At 42.4% G+C, this 18447-nt stretch overlaps 1 protein-coding gene and 1 long non-coding RNA gene across 2 annotated transcripts; one reads left to right on the top strand and one right to left on the bottom strand.

Moving 5' to 3' along the window:
* Nucleotides 1-431: 431 nt before the first annotated feature.
* osbp2a (oxysterol binding protein 2a) lies at nt 432-17360 on the top strand. The gene is made up of 14 exons (XM_047045181.1): nt 432-592; nt 1788-1993; nt 11201-11451; nt 11653-11821; nt 11934-12060; nt 12197-12263; nt 12496-12633; nt 12727-12972; nt 14680-14800; nt 15053-15156; nt 15521-15616; nt 15784-15968; nt 16116-16336; nt 16449-17360. The coding sequence occupies exons 1-14, from the start codon at nt 432-434 to the stop codon at nt 16589-16591; spliced, it is 2235 nt and encodes a 744-aa protein (XP_046901137.1). The 3' UTR covers nt 16592-17360.
* On the bottom strand, nt 12455-17420 carry LOC124484307. Its single transcript, XR_006957957.1, has 3 exons — nt 17342-17420; nt 15499-16324; nt 12455-12962 (listed from the first exon to the last, which is right to left on the bottom strand). It is a non-coding gene; the product is annotated as an uncharacterized LOC124484307 (long non-coding RNA).
* Between the last annotated feature and the right edge of the window lie 1027 nt (nt 17421-18447).

The raw sequence follows: 18447 nt of genomic DNA, 5'->3' as shown, positions 1-18447 counted from the left end.
CATCTTAATCACCGAACGCATCACGGGTTGTGTGCACTAGTGTAATGAAAATAAACTAACAGTTACCGATGTCGTGTTAACGCGTCACTGAACAGCATATGAAAACTAGTTTTAAATGGTCGAGAGTGCAGCCGATCGGTTATATTGGACATCCGAACTCGTTGCCTGCATCAGAACTAACTATTTTCATCAGCATTGTTACTTGCGCATCTCTTGCAATAGTTCTGGATCTGTAGTCGAAGAGCTAGCTCTAACTAGATACAGGGCTGCTGGCTGTTTTACCTACTTGCTGTGCTTCATGGTAATTCTGGGTTCCTTACAAAGCTGAATGACTGCTAGTCAGCATCAGCAGCATCCCTCCAGCGGTCTCTAGCAGCTACAGCTGTTGCCTTATCCGGCTCCGTCCGAGACCGTTTTAATGTGCGGGGCAAATGAGTGAACTAGTGAAGAGTTTACCGTCCCCTACTCTTTCAGGGGTTCCGTCCCCTGGATCGGACACCTACAAAGGTTATCTCTTTAAATGGACCAACTACTTGAAGGGCTACCAACGTCGTTGGTTCGTCCTTAGCAACGGCCTTCTTTCATATTACAGGTAGGCTATTGTAATTGCTTGCTAGCTAGCAAGCCAGCTAGTCGCATCATCACCATGCTTGCTGGGTAGCTAGCTATCTCTAACTGTTAGATTAGCAGTTATCTGTTTGAGTTATTCTGTGTGCTGACATAATACTGTATAATTACATTGTACTACATTAGCAGTACAGTAGGCTACCACATAGGTAATGTTTCATTTAGGTGCATCTCATTAGCATTTTCTACACATGCCCGTAGTCAGTAGCCTATCAAATAAAATATTTTGAAAATGTAAGTTGCGCAGCTTTGACGTGCGCACTGTCGCTTTCTAGAATTGTTTGTGTTTGTCAATGTGTGCTTATTGTTTTGTGTAAACGGAGGTTATGAGTTCACGTTTATGCCCCCACAGTAAGCTTTTGTTGGGAAGGCATAAGTGAGGGTTTACACCATTGAAACAGTCTTAAGAAAGGTCGGGCAAAGCAAGGACTATGGCAACGGAAGGCAAAAAAATTCAAGCAAATATGTACGTCACACCACAAACCCGTCTACATCGATAACCCCCTCTAGGCTCCAAGGGAGGGTCCACGTGCTGTTAGATCACCTCAAACCCTAAGCCTAATGGATGACCTGTTGTGTTCTGGGCTGTTTTATGCATGAGCATTGGTAAAATTAGTACAAAGCTATTGCCCACGGACACCACTCATTAGGCCTACTGCTTTCCGTAGCGTGTTTATGTAACTTTACCAAATTAACATGTCATGCTCAGTCTAGCCTAATGCATGCAAACACTAACACTTGCATGGATGACGGACAAGATAGCTAAGTTTTAGTTGACACAAACTGAGAGCCATTGAAAGAACTATTGTGTGTGAAATGGAAATACATGCACAGGCAGGGCCGGTCCTTCCTATAGGCGACATAGGCAGCCACCGAGGGCGGCATGAAGAAGGGGGCGGCATTTTCCCAAGTGCATCTATTAATTAACCCTCCCGCACTACCAACAAAGGGCGCCAACTGCGCCACGTCATATGTCCGTGTTGTGGTTGGGGGGGGGGGGGGGCGGGGCGGGGGGGGGGGGGGGGGGGCGGGCGGGGGGCTGCTGCTAAATCTTGCCTAGGGCGCCAAATGTGCTAGGACTGGTACTGTGCACAGCACTAGGGAACACTATAGTTTTCAGCATATTTTCTACAACCTGTGTTTCTTAACCTGTATTATAGGACACAGGCAGAAATGGCACACACCTGCCGGGGCACCATCACCCTTGCCACAGCACACATCGAAGTGGGAGACACTTGCCACTTGGTGTTAACCAGCGGAGGACGCAGCTACCACCTGAAGGCCACGTCAGATGTGGAGTGTCAGCACTGGGTCTCTACCCTCCAGCAGGCCAAGGCCAATGCCACCCACCTGATGCATCATTCAGGTGAGGAAAGAGATGACCGCATTGCTGCAAAACAATGTATTTTATTTGTCATCCTCTCCCTGTGAACAGAACATCTCGAGAATGGTGGGTTTCAGGTACACCCTATCACAAATGAATCAGAAGTTACCTTGTCATTCATGGTCATTTTCAGACACATCACAAGGCAGCCCAGTGTTTTCCACAGATTAGGAATCTATTTGTGGCTGGGGTGGGGGAGGTGGGGGTTGTTTCATGTCAAACGGGGGGGGGGTGCTAAATAACTATTTAACTGGTCGGCTCCATGACGCCGGGTAAGTAGCTAGCTCCTGAGACTTCTCACCAAAAGAACGAAGGGGAACCTTCAATAAAGACATGTTCGTAGGTACCTAGCGAAAAGTACCCTGAACTTTCCTAGATCTAGCTACGGCACTAATGCTGAAAGCTCGCTGATATAGCTGTCTGTCTTACTAGAACGGCATATGTATGCAACGTTGCTGACGTTGTGACTGTATGTTAGGGGTGGGCGATATGGCCAAAATATCCTATCACGGTATGAGTAATTTTATATCACGGTTACGGTATATATCACGGTATAGTAATTGATATAGTAAATATAGTCAATTTAATTAAGAAATTTGTCTATATAACCATACCGTACTTCATTATCGCACTCGATTATTTATTACAAACAAAAACAACTGCCTCACATGAGACAACACTGTTAAAAACAAGACTCAAAGTTACTAGTACGAGCGTTCCGATTGGCTGATGCGCAGTCATGCCATCCGCGTGGTGACCTAGTACTCACAGCGCAATACGGATCCGTAATGCCCTCAGACAAATGGGGGGGGTTAAAAATAATTCCTTCGTTAATAATTTGAACACGGAACTTTATTATATTAAATGTTCATCCAAAATTATTCACACCTTCACAAAATCAACCACAAACAAACAATTTCTGCATATGCAAGTAGCAACGCTAGTGCTAAATAACTATTTAACTGGTTGGCTCCATGACGCCGGGTAAGTAGCTAGCTCCTGAGATGTTCGTAGGTACCTAGCGAAAAGTTAGCCTGACGTTGTCATACTCATAATTCTAGTCAGAATATGAGTCTGAGAACTCTCCGTTGGGCTTTGACTACGAGGCGTGTTTCAAACGAGCCTGGAAAACAAATGCCTCTTCGCTCAATTGGATAGATCTACAACCAATCAGAGCAACAGAGTTTAAACAGAAATTAAACTTTTACCGATTCCCGTAGGAAGGACGGCAAAAACATATTTTCCATAGACAAATGCCTTGATTGCGTCTCTCTGTTCCTCTTTCAAAATTAATGCGCTGTCGATGTCTTCTAAAACAGACTCGAGGGCAGAATCATAACATCCCAGATCTCCAGCGGTAGCCATGTTTGTTCAAAACGAATTCAACTTAAGCGCTCTTTTGTGTCGTGGGTGATTACGTTACTGTTGATCATCTGTCCATCATCGTATAAAGCCTGCCCTGGCAATTTCATTGGTTCGCCCAGATTCTGGTTTTCTGTGGTTGGTCCCCAATACGAGACCCTCCAGACCCAACTTCCCGACCAAATTTTTTTGGGGGCGGGGAGAAGTTGGGCTGGCAGTCAGGCTAGCGAAAAGTAGCCTGAACTTTCCTAGATCTTAAGCTAATGCTGAATGCTTGCTGATATGGATGTCTGTCTTACTAGAAAGGCGAATGTATGCATCGTTGCTAACGTGTGCTGACGTTGTGACTATAGCTGTGTCTACTACTGCGCACTTGTGCACTTCGAGCACTGACTTTCAGTGCTTAGGGCGCATCACTCACAAAACCAGAATAATTCAGTGCACTGAAAGTACCCGGAGGCGCACTGCAAACGGTCCAAAAAACAGTGTACAACGATGGACACTACTCGCCCTAAACGGGCGCCATCTTGGCTATGTAGCGGAAAAGGAGGAGCCCTTTCGGCAGCTTTTTCCACTTGAGTGGAGAAGCGCGTTCATTTTGGCAGGTTTTGCGGGTGTGGCGAGCAGATTTGCGTCCGTCACTTCCACCAAGTGTTTAACGTAATGTTCCATTTGAGACAGCACTTATCAGCGAGTGAGAGAGTGCACTGAATATGTAAGTGCATTGTTTTGCAGGGCACTGTATTGCAGTGTACTTCATAAAGTGCGCGGTAGTAGACACAGCCAGAGTATGTGAGAAAGACGCGTAAGTGACAGAGAGACGAAGGGAGAGCAGGGAAAGGAAATGCAGCTGAAATAATTCGCTGCATGTTTAACCTAAATAGTGTTAAAAAATATGTTTACGAAACGCAATATGTGGCGGCCAGTGTTGATTCTGTGGCGCATCGCCACAAATTAGTCTGTGTGGGAAACACTTAGTTTAAGTTTAAGTTAAAAAAAATGAAAAATGTATTCTATTGGATATTGTCTCAGTCAATAACTTAAGGTTCTGCGGGAGAGACCATTTATTTGTATTCCTTTGCTCAACCTTTATATATTATGATATAACCTTTTATATGTGTGGGTGTGTGTGTGTGTGTATATATAGGTTCTAATTTCCATCCCCCTATTTGCCATGAAACTGGTTATTTGTCTAATTACTTATCAAATTTGCATAGTTTAGGTGTGGTACTGCTAGATAGGGTAGGCCTTGTGATGGTAGCACATTCTGTCTTTACACTTCCACTCAATTTCTTTGTCTATATACATCCATTGTTCTTTCTACCACCCTATCTTCCTCTCACACCTCTATAATTATGATATTTTCTTACAAACTTGCTCCTCTCTCCTTTCCTTCTACTGTCCCAGTTTTTTTACTTAGTATGACGACAGTCAGAGCTGACTGAGTGACCTTCCAGCATTTAGACTCTGCCTCCCCCCACTCTGCAAATGGGAGAGGGAAAGAGGGGGAGCAAGCAAGTGAGGGTGAAGGAGCAGCAGGTGGAGAAAAAGAAAGGGAGAGGGGGCAACATTTTCCTTCTGTCGGCACTAAGGATAAGAGAGAAAGAGAAATGATTGCTGCCTCTTTATTATCTTTTCCTCTGTAAGTATGAATTACCTGTCATTGTTCTTAAGACAGGGTTATGACTGAGCTAATAATTTTTTTTAGCTGTATAAAAGAATTACGACAACACACTAGTCAATGAAAATATGTGGGTGAGTGTGTGGTCGTGTGTATTGCCTGTGGGCATTCAGTGAGGCTAACAAAATCAGTCTATTGGCTTCTATAATGATGTTGTCATGCTAGACCCTCTTTGTAGCAGAGCTTGACAGTTCTTATTTTTGCTTTTTGCTTTTATTTACTTTGATTGTGACCTACAACAGATAGTGGCAGATATTGTATTTTTGGAGAGGATTTAGTTGTTTGTCTCACCTGCGGGTGTGTTTATCTGTCCTATAGAGCCTATTCTTTTCAAGTGTGAAGTTTTCAAGTGTGAAGCCTTCTGCCTCCATCCAGATATCCCCAAAGAGAATTGTGTGTGTCTTAATGTACAATTGTGATGTTGTTTGTGAATCTACATTGTTTGTCACTGCAAAGCACCGGCTCTTCATCCCTTTAGCTTAGCTTTTTCTCTGGCTAAACACATGTTGTGATTAAAGCTTAGTCACAAAAATTGAATTTCATAGGGTGATCCTATTCCATTGGTTTTAAATGCTTTGCCCATGGTGCTTAAAGCACTGAAAAATAGCAAGCACTGAACATAGTGCAATGATAAGTGATTATGTAATGCTTGTTATGTTGTTGAATTGCTAGCTTTAATTGGATATTTGTCAATGTTTTTGTATCCTCCATACTGTAGAGTTGAGCATGTCTCTGTTGCAGTGTCACCACGTGGGGCATGTTCCTCAATAGAGATGGCTATTGTTCATTTTTGTCCAGTCAGGTTCCTCAGTTTGAAGAGCTTGGCTGAGATTAAACTGTGTGTCAGTGTCTGAGTGTTTATCTGTTGCTTGTCTATCTTGTGTGACTTATTGACAGACTGACGATTATAAACAGCTTTGGTAGGCTATACTGTCCCTTATGGAAGGAAAATATATTTATATTTTACAATACATTGCAACATATCCAACATAAATATATAATATGTGTTTATATATCCCAAAATAAATGCAATGTTATATTTCTAAATACCACCATAATGTATTACGATTTATATGGGAAAATGTATTGGTAATATATGTAAAGATATAGTGTCACGTGTATGTTTAATATATGGTAGAATATATTTTAAATATATTTAAAAAAAATAGTTGCAAGCAGCAATGACGGATTCCTCCTTCAAAATGGCAAAATATTGTAAAATGTACATAATAGATAGTTATACCGGTTTACCCAGAAGACGAGAAACTGTTTTGTCAAAAAAAAAAAAAATGCCTATGCCAGGAGTTGAGCCTACAACCCTTCGTTTACCAGAAGAACCTCTCATCTGATTGAGCCATTCCTAGATCTAGACCTTGCAATGTTCAGTAACTGAATAATAAAATAAGACGTTTCTCCTATGGCAAGCATAGTCAGAATTGGTCCAATCTCAAACAGCTCTAATTCAGTCATATTTTCACATATCAAGGTGAAACTTTGCAGTACTTCAGGGGGGGTGTCACCTTAAAGCCTATCCCTGATGGAGGAATCCTAATTATATGGAAAGTTATACATGAAATGTATGTACAGATATGTGGTCAATATATTGTGGAATATATTTTAAATATAGGTACAATTATATGGAAAAATATTGGAAATACATACTGACAATGATCGCTTCCAGCAAACTTCTTTTGAAGAAGCCAAGTCCCCCTACATAAATGTCAATCGTATTTACATTTTTGGGGGCACATTTTCTGTTAGCAGATCGTACTGTTAAAATCGGGATTCCATTTGAAATACTGCCGTTGACAACATTATTACAATACCTTCTAGATGGCTGAGCGGATAGGGAATCAGGCTATTAATCTTGCTGGTTTGATTCCTGGCAGCGCTAAAATGAAGCTGTGTCCTTGGGCAAGGCAATTCACCCTACTTGCCTCGGGGTATGTCCCTGTAAGTACAGGGTTAGGCTAAGTAAGTACTGTACTTTAAGTCGCTCTGGATAAGATCGTCTGCTAAATGACTAAATGTAAATATCACCATGTAGGGCATGTTCTCATATATGTACACATGCATTGTACAATATATATGTATACATATTTAATGTATATCTTTCCATATAATTTTACATATATTAAAAATATATTCTACCATATATGAAGCATATATGTGACACTATATCTTTACATATATTACCCATACATGCCCATACATCAATGCAAAGCAATATATTACATGAATATATATTATAGTATATAATATATTTATCATCAATATATTATCCCATGTATTTCCATATATAATATATTGGAATATGTTATAGGAAATAATATATTACAATATATTTCAAGTCATATATTGGTGAATATATTTTCTTTCCGTCTTTTCTTTCTTCAGTGCTGATGTATTCGGTGACAACTGGAATTGTGTCTAACAACCTGCTTTCATTGGCACATAAAATAAATACACTGAGGTACCCTTGTGTGAGACTATTTGAGGGAGACTGACAGCCCCCTTCATATGTTCCATACATAGGTATATGGATCATACCCCAGCAGATGCCTGCTGGTGTTTTTAACTCTACATTTAATCCCTACCCCCCTGAGGGCCTCATTTATTGGGGTGTACTGCCTTCGGCGAGCACAAACCATTGTTATCTCACATATATATTATTTATTGTTTATTTTCGCGCCCCTAAGGCTCAGTCAATATTTGGACCACATAGACAACGGTGGTGTCAAAAGTTTTGTCTTGGTAGCGATTGCGTTGCTTCTATTCGGATTTACGTTCAGTTGCACAGTTTAGGAGGTTACAACGTTTTTGTGGCGACAAAGTGCCTTTAGTCGACGAAGGGTAATCTGTGCTAGCTACGTCACCACGTCAACACACGTTAGCAACGACGCATGGATACAACGTGATAGAGACGTTCTAGCACACAAATTGGTGCTTGGATTACGAGTGAAAAATCCCACCCCAAAAAATCCCAACCATTTGGCTTTGTTGAGAAAGCGATTTCGAGTGGAACTGCAATCTCTGATGTTTGATTTAGGTCGTCAAAGTCTTTGTAATTTGAGCGAGTCTGGGTCGCCTGTGAGACCGCCTAGTCTTTTAGGCGGCAGTCATGCATAGTAATATTTTTAGTAGCTAATTTTATAGTTAAATTTTACACAAAAAAAACAGAAAGAGGGACATTTTATGACGATATGACTATTGTGAAGACAGCCAGGTGGTGAGATTTTAATGTAGGTTGCTGTAAAAACTTTGATTTGTTTGCTACGTGGGAGCCCCGTCAGCCTCCATTGACGATTGCTATACATTTATTTGGTCTGCTACTTTTTGCCAGCACTCGTTCTTGGATTTTGCAGACTTCGAGGTGTTCCCTGGCGTTCTGATTAAATCTGCAAATTTGGAGTAACCTTCGAGCAAGCTGTTGCTCTGTTGCGCCTTTTGGCCACGGTGAGCAGCCATAGACTTATATGAGCAGCCAATAGCAGCGTTGCTGATCAAGATGTCTACTATAGAGGGTTTTCACCGACGTCACGTTCTGGGTGGTAACCAAGCCCCCACCCCTCGCCCCTCGGCTTGAAGCAACGGCCCCGGTGGATGTAGGTGGTATTGCATGTACGGTTAGGTTTCCGACTCTTCCGGTCGTTTTTATTCTATTAACTCCATTCAACATTTACAAAACTATCTCCCCCAATAATTTTTTTTGATTCTCAAACCTGGCTCATACTACTAGCTTTTTCATGGAATAATTTTTCCCGATTTTTGCTAGGTTTGAAACCAATCCGAAATGGGTAAACTAGCAACCCATTTATTTGCTTAGTCAATGAAAGTTGCCTGCAAATGTGCTCGCGGATACTAACAGGGCACGAGCACAAAAGTTCACATTGGCCGATAGCCGATTTACATGAGCTCTCGGAGCTAGGGCAAAAAAGAGCCACTATTTGAAGCTAGACAGGAAGACACGGAAGTGGAAAGATGGCCTTGTCCAGTCTCGCGCTCTCGCTTGCCTCACTGCGCCACTGAGCACTTTTCATAGAAATGAATGGGGACGCCATCTTGGAAGACAAAAGTAGCTTACTCTAGTTATATTAACTCTATGGTGGTAACGCGGATGCTCGGCCATAAACAACAGTAAACAACTGAACGGAGTACAACCAAAGAATGTATATTCTATACTCTTTTGTACAACTGTAGCCATGTCTAAACCACCGAAATGGTCATCAAAACGTGTCCAAGATCCAAAGGCATATAGGGAAGGACTTGGACCACAAGAAAAAATTTTGATTTATTGGCGGTGCAGATCCCTACCAGTTAGCTCCCTCTACTTGGATCCGTGACGACCCGGTGATTCTGCCTTCAGTTGGATATCCCGATATTGTTAACGACCTGGTTTTCTCGCCGAACCCATACACATGCAGTAGTTTGATATGAATTATATTATGTCAATGTCAGCTTTACAGTAAAATAAGCGCACAGTAAAAACAATAAAAGCAGTAATTGTTTTTATTATTTACTGTAAAAAATATTATCATTACAATAGAAAATGTGTTTTGAGCCGCTGAAATAAACATCTCACAATACCTGACAAGAAATGTGCCGAACAAATCCGTATGTTGTCCAGATTTTTCCCTCGTAGAGGGGGTTGAGCTTTGCCAACCACAAGCGCCTCCTTTCCTCTACAATCTCTGGCATTCCTTTCCCTGGTTTTTAATAACTTTTGGAAGTCGACAATATACCAAATGTTTTTCACGATCTGTCCTATTTGTACAACCTGAAACACGGCAATAATTCACAATTTTCCTTGACGACGTTCGGGATATACTTCAGTGCCAGTGCTTTGTTGTGATGCAGAGTGTCTCCAAGATGGCGACTTCCGGTCTGATGACGCGTCGGTGAAAACCCTCTGTACATACCCCCTTTTACACCAACGCATAACTCAATCCAGCTATGTGAATTATAAACAACATGGGTGTTCGAAGAACCGAATTAGCCAGATCATGATTAGCAAGATGATGTCATCTTGGATGTGTCATTTGATCTCGGATGTTATAAGCGACGTACGGAGAACGGGCCTCAGTATTACTCCTACTTAAACTATTGCAGGTCTCATTAAGGAATGAGCGCCAGCTGTGAGTTACCTAGCTCCTGGGTCTTAGAGCTACCCGCTTACACTTGTCATAAATTCTGCGTTCAAGCAATGAGCAGCTCGGACACTGGCCTAAATCCACTACAAACAACTTGTTCGGAAATATTTTCTATATTGTCATAAATTCTTCGTTCAAGTCTATACAATGTTTTCCAGCAGTGTGGTGTTCTCCTTAAGGGTTCTCCCATTCGAATTAAGATCCACGTTTTGAATGTTTTACCATAGAATGTAGTACCATCAATATTAACACTGTATGGTGTGCCCCAAACACTGGGTGTCAGTTTACACTTCTGCTTACTGTGAAACTGGTCTAAGGAGAACAGCTCCTCTGTATTTGTTTGATTTACGTATGGGTCCCTTGTGACGTTGATGATCACTCATCTCTCAGTAGCAGGAGCCGGTCTACACAGGATGTATCCCCTTGGTGGCAGATGCCTGGGCGTTCATCTCCCTTCATCCCTTCCTCCACAAAGCTCCCTGAAACAAATGGTCCAGCTTATTCCAGCTCCGGAAAAGGGGCAGAGGGGGAAGTGAAGTGCGTCATAATTTTTTTCTCACACTGCAGCTAAAAAAAACCCTGTTTTCCCATTTGTGTGAGCCAGTGTTCCCATGGCAACCATTTTTCATTCCCAGTTTGCTGCTGGTAGAGCGGACGGCGCTTCGAGGCGCTCTTCATTGCTCTCTGCCTCCCTCTCTTCAGTTGCACTTTTGTGCTGTTGTCTACCTTTTCATTTTATTATGTATTGGAAACTGGGTGATAAGAATAGCCACCATCACAAGAGCAGGGGAGCATCCTATCATACTTGCATTGAAACCTATACAGCACAGAGGCAGTATGAATTAAAGCACTTACAGTCTGACTAATGAAAGTGTGTAATGCTTCCCCCGTCCCATCTATTTATTTAATTAATCTAACCTTTATTCAACCAAGGAAGTCATTAAGAACATATTCTTATGTACAATCGCGGCTTGTCCTTCCTGGCCGGTGTTGCAGATGACTCAGGAGACGAGGGTCCCGTGCCTCAGCAGGACCGAAACCTGACCCAGGGGGCCCTCAACACCCTGGCCAGTAAACTGGACGACCTCAACACCTGCAACGAGCTCATTGGCAAGCACGGTGCTGCTCTGCAGCGCTCCCTCAGCGAGCTTGAGGACCTGCGTGGCCCCAGCGATGGCACCGACAAACTCAAGACTGTCAACGAACGTGCCACGCTCTTCCGAATCACCTCCAATGCTATGATCAATGTGAGCACTGCGGCTCTCAGCTGTCATTGAGTCGTTTTTACCTGAGTCCATCTCACTGTGTGACTAAAGCCAGCCAACCACTCTGATCCTCATATCAATACAAGTATAATATTAACATTAGGTGTTCTTACTGTATGTTTTACTTTAATGTAACTGATGTTGCTTATTTAATCTATGTGTTATTGGCTTGCGGGTGTGCAGGCATGTCGTGACTTCCTGGACGTAGCAGAGACACACAGCCGTAGGTGGCAGAGGGCCCTGCAGTATGAAAGAGAACAGCGCCACCATCTGGAGGAGACGATCGAGCAGCTAGCCAAGCAACACAACAGTCTGGAGAGAGCCTGGAGAGAGGCTCCCAGCGAACACACAGGTCAGACACGCATAAGTCGGACACGCACAAGTTGGACACACAAATTCCTTTGTTTGACACGCGTTCCTTCGTTCCTTCCTTTGACACACGCACACACCCACCTGTGATGTAGCTGAGGGAGCTGGGAGCAATCAGGAGATGGATGACAGTGACGAGAATGAAGACACAGAGTTCTTTGATGCCATGGAGGACTCTCCCTCCTTTATCACAGTGACGGCCACTAACCACTCCCAGCACAAGTAAGTCAATAAAGAGAAAATCACTGTCGATGGGCACATACAATCATGGTAAAAAATCTCAGCTCCACTGATCCTTACAGGCATTCTTACTGTTTATATATAATTGACATCTGTAACAATTGTGTATCGTTCCCAGGCGTTCAGGCAGTAACCAGAGTATGATGAGTGGAGGGGTTCCTACTGAATGGAGCCACGATGACAATGTGAGTCTGCATGATCATAATCTCAGCCAGAGCACTTCAACACTCAAGAGAGACAAGTCTGCAGAGGGATAAGACTCCTTCACCTCTCTCTGAGACTATATGAGCAGTAGCCTAGTCAAGATTGTGTACATTAACATTTACATACAGTTCATTTAGCAGACGCTTCTATAAAAAGCAACCCAAAAAATGGACAGTATCAAACTACTTTTTTATTATAATGGATGTTTCGCAGGACTCGTCAGGTTCTAACCACCTGCAGCTGTGTAGGACCCGACGCAGCCGCATCCCAGATAAACCAAACTATTCCCTCAACCTGTGGAGCATCATGAAGAACTGCATTGGCAAGGAGCTGTCCAAGATCCCCATGCCTGTGAGAAAAGACAGAAATGGACACGCTGTCATTCCAAAAAAAGAGAATGCTATTTTTCATTCCCAATGCAAAAAATGTTTTCCCCCCCTAAAGGTCAATTTCAGTGAGCCGCTTTCGATGTTGCAGCGACTGACTGAGGACCTGGAGTATAGTGAGATTTTGGACAGGGCAGCTCGCTGCGATTCTTCTTTGGACCAGATGTGTCTGGTGGCGGCCTTTTCTGTTTCCTCCTACTCCACCACTGTCCACCGCACCGCAAAGCCCTTCAACCCCCTGCTGGGGGAGACCTATGAGCTGGACCGCCTTGATGAATATGGCTATCGCTCCATCTGTGAACAGGTTAGACAATCAGATGCACAAAAGTTTTTTGTCTGTTTCTCAAATACTGTATGACCTGCCCGTAACACACAAAACATATTTACAAGTACATCAAACATATTTACATAGACACACATACACCAATCAGCCATAACATTATGACCACCTGCCTAATATTGTGTAGGTCCCCCTTTTGCCACCAAAACAGCCTTGATCTGTCGAGGCATGGACTCCACTAGACATCTGAAGGTGTACTGTGTTATCGTTTTAAGGATAGGCGCGCTCTGCTTCCAAAAAAAAGGCTATTTCGGGTGCGAGTGAAAAAAGACTAATAACTAATTCAAGCTCAAGCTTGCTCGTTGCTTCTTTTGACCAGTTTATTAGGATGACAGATGCGTTTCAGCCTAAGCCATCATCAGTGTGTAGCGTGAACACCAGAATGGATGCTCTTTATCATAAAGGGGTTAAGGGTCAAGGGTTACAAGTGAATCACATGACAACAACATGTGCACAGATTCACAACATGTTCGCAAGCAAGGCACAGTACTTCAGAAAATAAGTTGACAAATTAAATAGGCTAAACCAAAATGCAAACTAAATGATTGAGGTAATGCAACCATTACAGCCTCTTTTCCTATAGTATCCTAATACATCAATAAGAAATATGCTCCGCATTACTCATGTGCACAACCCAGGGAATATATACATATCTTGTGTTACCGTGTCACCTTATCAGCAGACGTCTATGTTTTTTTTGTTTTTTCTCCATTTCAAAAGTAATGGAGGAAATCATTTTGCTTCCACTTTAGATTAAAATAGATGGCAATAGTCCAAGCCCCATGGTGCTATCATGTATGGTTCAAAGATTATCACGGTTTACCTCTTTACATATATATGCAAACTACTGAAATGTATATCAATAGAATCTAAAACTAACCAGTGATCAGAAATGGAACACACAGATTATGAAATTCAAGTTTATCTATATTTTCTAATCAATGTATTTATTCCCAGGTGTTTTGCAATTTCCTTTTATTTTCTTTGTGCCTACTCTAGGCCTATATATTATCATTCCAGTTTAAGAATACCAATGGAGGCTGCGGTGGAAATCGTTAAACAAACTTTTGTCAGCATTTAGAGTGGAAACTTCATTTGCATTTGTACAGGTGTACTCGTGCACGTTGGGCTGGCCCTCGCAGCGGAATGACAGTTTACTGGCTGCTCTGCATTCTTGAAACATTTTAGCTTTGTGGTATGACCATCAAGAAATACAGTTTCTATTGGGAAGAAATTGGGATTTCCTGTGTGCTTACATTATTCAATAATCAATAGAACTAGTCATTGGTATACTAGTTAGTATGTTCTCATTTAAGCTTGCTATTAATAATCCTTGTTGTCATGACAAGGGACATTTACCCAGTACTTTCTCCTGACCCCGAACATCTATTAACCCTGACACAGACATAATCTACTCTTATCTTAGCAAGCTTACATGAGAACATACTAACTAGTATCAAGTTTCACCTTGATATGTGAAAATATGACTGAATTAGAGCTGTTTGAGCTAGGACCAAATCTGACTATGTTTGCCATTGGAGAAACGTCTTATTTTATTATTCATTATATTTGTTACTGAACATGGCAAGGTTTAGATCTGGTAATGGCTCAATCGGATGAGAGGTTGTACATATGCATACTGTGCTTATGCTACCCTTCTTATCGGCTCAGGTAAGCCACCACCCCCCAGCTGCTGCCCACCATGTGACATCACAACGAGGCTGGAACCTGTGGCAGGAAATCACCATTGACAGCAAGTTCCGGGGAAAGTATATCTCTGTCATGCCATTAGGTGAGCCCCAAACATCATCCTTTTAACATGAAACACTGGTTATATCCAGAGGTACAAGTAGCAATGTGAATAGGCTGTTTGATGCTAATAGAGTTATTTGTTATGGTTGATACCATACCAAAACCTGTTATGCTGATCATAGGTGCAGTTCTATGGAAAGCCCTCTGATATTGCTATACATACTATAATGAAGGCATACAAATAAGATTTGATTGTGTTCTACTTCTCTTTCCTGCCCTCTTCTCTCTGTAGGCAGCATCCACCTGCAGTTCCACTCCAGTGGGAACCACTATGTGTGGAGCAAGATCACCTCCACAGTGCACAACATCATTGTGGGCAAACTGTGGATTGACCAGGTGTGGGCGTATTGGACGTTAAGTGTCTCTGTTTGTTTGGTCCACTTTGTCTGTTTTGTCAGCCCGTTACTAGACAGAATCAGCCAAGTGGCTTCCCCCAGACGACATGGGTTACCTATGATTTATCAGTTCACCGTGTTTGACAAACAACCAATCCAATATTGGTGTTTTATGCTTAATTTGTACTGCACTTTCTGTCTCTTAATCTCTTTCTCTTTCTTACTCATGCAGTGACCTCAACAGTACTTAGCAGAACGATGAATAACAAGTTGACCATGGCATTTAGTTTTTCATAGCATTTCATGACACTATGAATGTTTTATGTATGAAGGTAGTTTTTACCTTGAGATCTCTTTTTCTTCAGTCTGGGGACATTGAAATTGCCAATCACAGGACCAAGGAGACCTGCCACCTCAAGTTTTCTCCCTACAGCTACTTCTCCAGAGACGTCCCTCGCAAGGTACATTGTGTACTCTATTGGACGCTGGTGTACAGTTCTGTATCCTCACTGCGGAAAACAAGTTATTCTCTTGTCTTCCTCCTATATTTACCTATCCTCTTCTTCCTCTTTTTGTCTCCCTCTCTCACTTCCTCTCTGTCGTGTCTTGTATCTCCCCGTATCTCCAGGTTACAGGGGTAGTGGCCAACAGCGAGGGGATAGCTCACTACATCCTGTCAGGCACGTGGGATGACAAAATGGAAAGCGCCAAGATTGTAGAAAGCAGTCGGGGGTGTGGCGGATCAGAGGGTAAACAGAAGACCGTGTACCAGACCCTCCAACCTAAACTGCTGTGGAAAAAATACCCTCTTCCGTAAGAACAGCTGGCTAGTCACTCCGGCACACTCACTTTAGGCTTTCTGTAGACCTCCAGCCATTATGTACTATCAGATATGCTGTCAATCTATATTTCCACTCTCTTTAATTTTTTCCTGCTCTCCTTCTCTGTCCACCACAACAGGGCTAATGCTGAGAACATGCACTTTTTCTCTTCCCTGGCACTGACACTGAATGAGCTAGAGGACGGAGTGGCCCCAACAGACAGCCGCCTGCGACCTGACCAACGCCTTATGGAGGCGGGTTTGTGGGATGAGGCCAACACCCAGAAACAGCATCTGGAGGAGCGTCAGAGACTAGACAGGAGGAGAAGGGAGGCAAAGGCCACCCAGGCTGTAGAGGAAGGTGAGAGAAAGAGAATTACAATTACACTGTCAAAATAAAAGTATGATTTAATGTTTGAGTATATGAAAGTATTGCATGTTGATCAATCTCTGTATGTGTCTGACCCCCTCAGGCCAGGAAATAGAAGGCTACCAGCCACTGTGGTTTGAGAGGAGAACAGACGATTCTTTGGGAGAGAGCAGTTACGTGTACAGGGGAGGGTACTGGGAGGCCAAGGACAGACAGGACTGGAGCCAATGCCCAGGGATCTTCTAAATCCCCCCCCTCCCCCACACCCCAGACAGTGTGCCCAACCCTAAAAACATTAAGCACTGAGATAAACACACTTTCTTCCCCTTTGCTCATGTACCACTCAGAACAAACAAACTTTTTTTTCTTAACACCTGTGTATGAAGGTCAATTTTTGTCAAAAAGATTTGCAGGTGTAAAACTTAATATGAATGCGACTGTAATATGTAATATGATACAAATCTGTATTCCGCATTCATATTCAGTTTTAAACTTGCAAATCTTTTTTACCCTTATTTACCTTCCTACTGGTGTTTCCCCCAGCTTCACCTTTATGAGTACTAAGTTTGTGATCATTTGTGTATGTGTGCGTGATCAATAGATTGTGTGTGTCAGAAAGAGGGTGTCAGAGAAACACTTTGCATGGATCCAATATAAATTTCACAAGGTTCCTTTGGAATGGCAGGTGTAGCAATAGTCATTTAACAAGTGAATGCAACTCTTGTGGAGGGAGGGAGGGAAGGGTTGATGTTAGGAGCCAGTTGAATGTCCTGTTCTTGGTTTTGAACAAAAAGTTCCTCCTACCTAGATTGCAGAGGTTTGCATTCACTCTGCATTGTGACTGACCAGAGCAACTACTAGAAGGCAGAAAAACAATAAAAAAAAACTACAGGAAAGACTAAAAACTACAACTTGAATGGCTCCTGGACATAGCAATATACATAAGTAAATATAGTAAATATGTAACATGAAATGGGGTGCGTTTGGGAAACTCACCCCATATGCTTTGGTGAGTGTTCCAATGCAGCATTAGTGCACTCCTCTGGTAAACAGGAATTCAAATCAATGGTGTTTTTCCTAGCTGAGCATGAATAAGCACATGTGTGCTAACACCACATGCACCTTTGGACTTGTACAGTTCAAAATCATTAGTTGAGTTTTGTGGATAATATATTAACTTGTAACCCACACGATTGGTAAAGATATTGATTGTGTTACATCTGTTGACTGTGTTCCTATTTGGGGTTGTTGAATTCTGTGTATACAGAAATAATCTTTCAGGATGTAAACCCTGTCTAATGAAATAACATATTGTATGAATTACAGTTCAGTGTTTCCCACAGACTAGAAAGCAATTTGTGGCGGGGGGCGGGGATTGTCTCATGTCAGACGGGGGGGGGGGGGGGGGGGGGGGGGGGGGGAGTTCAAAATAAATCCTTAGTTAATAATTCATTACACAGAACTTTATTATATTAAATATTAATCCAAAATGATTCACACCTTCACAAAATCAACACCAACAAACAAACAATTTCTGCATATGCTGGTTGCAACGCTAGTGATAAATAACTATTTAACTGGTCGGCCGGGTAAGTAGCTAGGCTCCTGAGACTGCTCACCAAAAGAACAAAGGGGAACCCACTTGTCTAGCAGATTAAGACATGTCCATAGGTACCTAGCAAAAAGTAGCCTCAGCTTTCCTAGACCTTAAGCTACGGTACTAATGCTGAAGGCTCGCTGATATAGCTGTCTGTCTTACTAGAACGGCTTATGTTTGCATCGTTGCTAACGTGTGCTGACATTGTGATTGTGTGTGCGTGACAGAGAGATGCGTGAGTGACAGAGAGATGGAGGGAGAGCAGGGAAAGGAAATGCAGCTGAACAAATACGCTGCGTGTTTTAGCCTAAATAGTGTTGTTTTTCTTTTTTTTTACGAAACGCAATATGTGGCAGCTGATGTTGATTCTGTGGCGCACCGCCACAAATTAGTCCATGTGCGGGAAACACTGCAATTTATGCAAAAGTTTGGGCAAAATGTATGTTTCTGTGAATAGTTCACTTAAAAGTGAGTATAAGATTAACTGATCTTCCAAAGGCATAAA

The sequence above is a fragment of the Hypomesus transpacificus genome, chromosome 22 (assembly GCF_021917145.1).
Source record: "Hypomesus transpacificus isolate Combined female chromosome 22, fHypTra1, whole genome shotgun sequence".
Classification (NCBI taxonomy): Eukaryota; Metazoa; Chordata; class Actinopteri; order Osmeriformes; family Osmeridae; genus Hypomesus; species Hypomesus transpacificus.
Note: the sequence above shows the minus strand (reverse complement) of the source record. Positions and strands in the feature narration are given on the sequence as shown.